This window comes from Apis dorsata, unplaced genomic scaffold (genome assembly GCF_000469605.1).
Source record: "Apis dorsata unplaced genomic scaffold, Apis dorsata 1.3 scaffold_87, whole genome shotgun sequence".
Classification (NCBI taxonomy): domain Eukaryota; kingdom Metazoa; phylum Arthropoda; class Insecta; order Hymenoptera; family Apidae; genus Apis; species Apis dorsata.
The window spans coordinates 828,309-830,062 of NW_006263385.1; the positions used below are offsets into that span (position 1 = coordinate 828,309).

A 1,754-nucleotide genomic window follows, 5' to 3' on the forward strand; every position below is an offset into this window, starting at 1 on the left:
CAGCAGCTTCTGGCCCATCACACCCCTTCAACAGTCCGTGGAGAATCGACCTTTTAACTCGGCATCTCTTTTGTCATATTCGGTTCACAAAACCGATCGAAAGTGTATATATATATATATATATATATATCTATGGTGGTAAGTGCGCGTGTCGAATCGGTATACGAAATCCATACTTTTCCATCACTCTTTGCAATGGGAAATTGCGTCGAAGGGAGTTGTATTGTGGGATAGTTGGTTGGTTGGATGGTTGTCGCGATATATGGATATAAAAATTCCATTCCTTTCTTCTTTTTTGTGCTTCAGAGGAATATATGTGTCTATATCAACGAAACGAGATTAATGAGAAACAATTTCAAGTTCTTTAACGAATCAGGATAATATATATATCCTTCGAATCGCCAAGGATTAAAATAACGTGTATTTTTACAGAGAAAAGAAATTTGTAGAGAAATGTTGTACACACTATCCGTTGATCAATTATCAAGTTAAATTTCACGAATGATTTAAAATATTATGCGTTGTGCAGATGTCTGTGCAATGTTTCGAAAAAAAGAAAAAAAGAAGAGTAGAGTTAAAACGATGTTACACATGGATTAATTTTTCTTTCTCGATCGTCGATCGATGGATGAATTTTCCTCGTAATTTCCTTCTCCTAAAAGATAGATTTTAACGTTTTCGCTGATACGATAATGACAGGTTTTCCAAAGAAGGCCGGGACTATCGTTTCTTCCACTCCCTTCTACTTCCTCTCCTCAAGCTCTCCCGGTTGAAAACCGCTTGTCCATGTTCCCCGTGGGAAGTTATAATAATGTTAATACCGTATTAGCTAACGAGCAGAGCGATTTATTGTACGGGACGGTTGTTTTACGACTAAACGTGGCGAAGAGATAGGGATCGGGTGGTGAGGGGAGAAGAGGGAGGGAGGGATCGATGTCTGCGGTACATTTGTCATCTCTCCGCTACTCAATGGCGTATATAACAACGTTCTTCCATCTTACGCACAAAGGTGTAATATATATATATATATATATATAATTAATTCATAGATTTTCAAGGTCCGTCACGGCGTATAAATACCGTAATATGTCTCATCAATAAAACTGTTATAGCCGTTGGTTGGTCGCCGTTTCGCAACAATTCTGCTTTTCTCGGTATATATATATAAAAAAAAAAAAAAAAAAAAAAAGAAAAAGAAAAAGAAAAAGAAAAAGAAAAAAGAACGAAGCAAATACACCGAGGATAAAATATCAATGGTCTCCAATCATTACTATAAATATAAATCGATAAACATCGACGCGCGCGCGCCTTTCCTTTCTATTCCGTTCGTCGATAATAATATTATCGACGCGATTTCATTCCTGCGTACAATAACAGTCGTGTTTCGTCCCTCTGCGAGAGAACAACGACGAGTCGTTCGTAGCGTCTCGCCAATTCCATTATCTGTTTCGTATTTAATTTATAATTATCGTTATAATATTCGACGCAGAAGAATTTTATCTAAGTAAAGGGGAAAGCTTCTGGACCAAATAACACGAATAACGCGTCGCACGATTCTCATACTCGCGCGACGAAAGAGAGAGAAAGAGAGAGAGAGAAGCGTCGTTTTTCGTTTTTCCAGAAGCGTGTGTGGGAACATAAGTCGTTGCTCGATCATCCCATCTGCCCGAATCACGACGGCAATAAAATTTTCTGGGCGCGGAAACGCGATTCGCCGAACGGTCGTAGAGGAGGGAAGGAGGGGGGAAGAATCG

The 1,754-nt window shown here is 39.1% G+C and overlaps 1 protein-coding gene across 3 annotated transcripts in view; it reads right to left on the reverse strand.

The window, feature by feature from the left end:
* LOC102679780 (protein grainyhead) overlaps positions 1-1,754 on the reverse strand; it is an 82,574-nt gene that overhangs the window by 23,677 nt on the left and 57,143 nt on the right. For all 3 annotated transcript variants that reach the window (XM_031508444.1, XM_006611406.2, XM_006611407.2), the window contains exon 3: positions 1-25. In XM_031508444.1, the coding sequence (XP_031364304.1) occupies positions 1-25 (25 nt within the window). The remainder of the gene's footprint in view (positions 26-1,754) is intronic.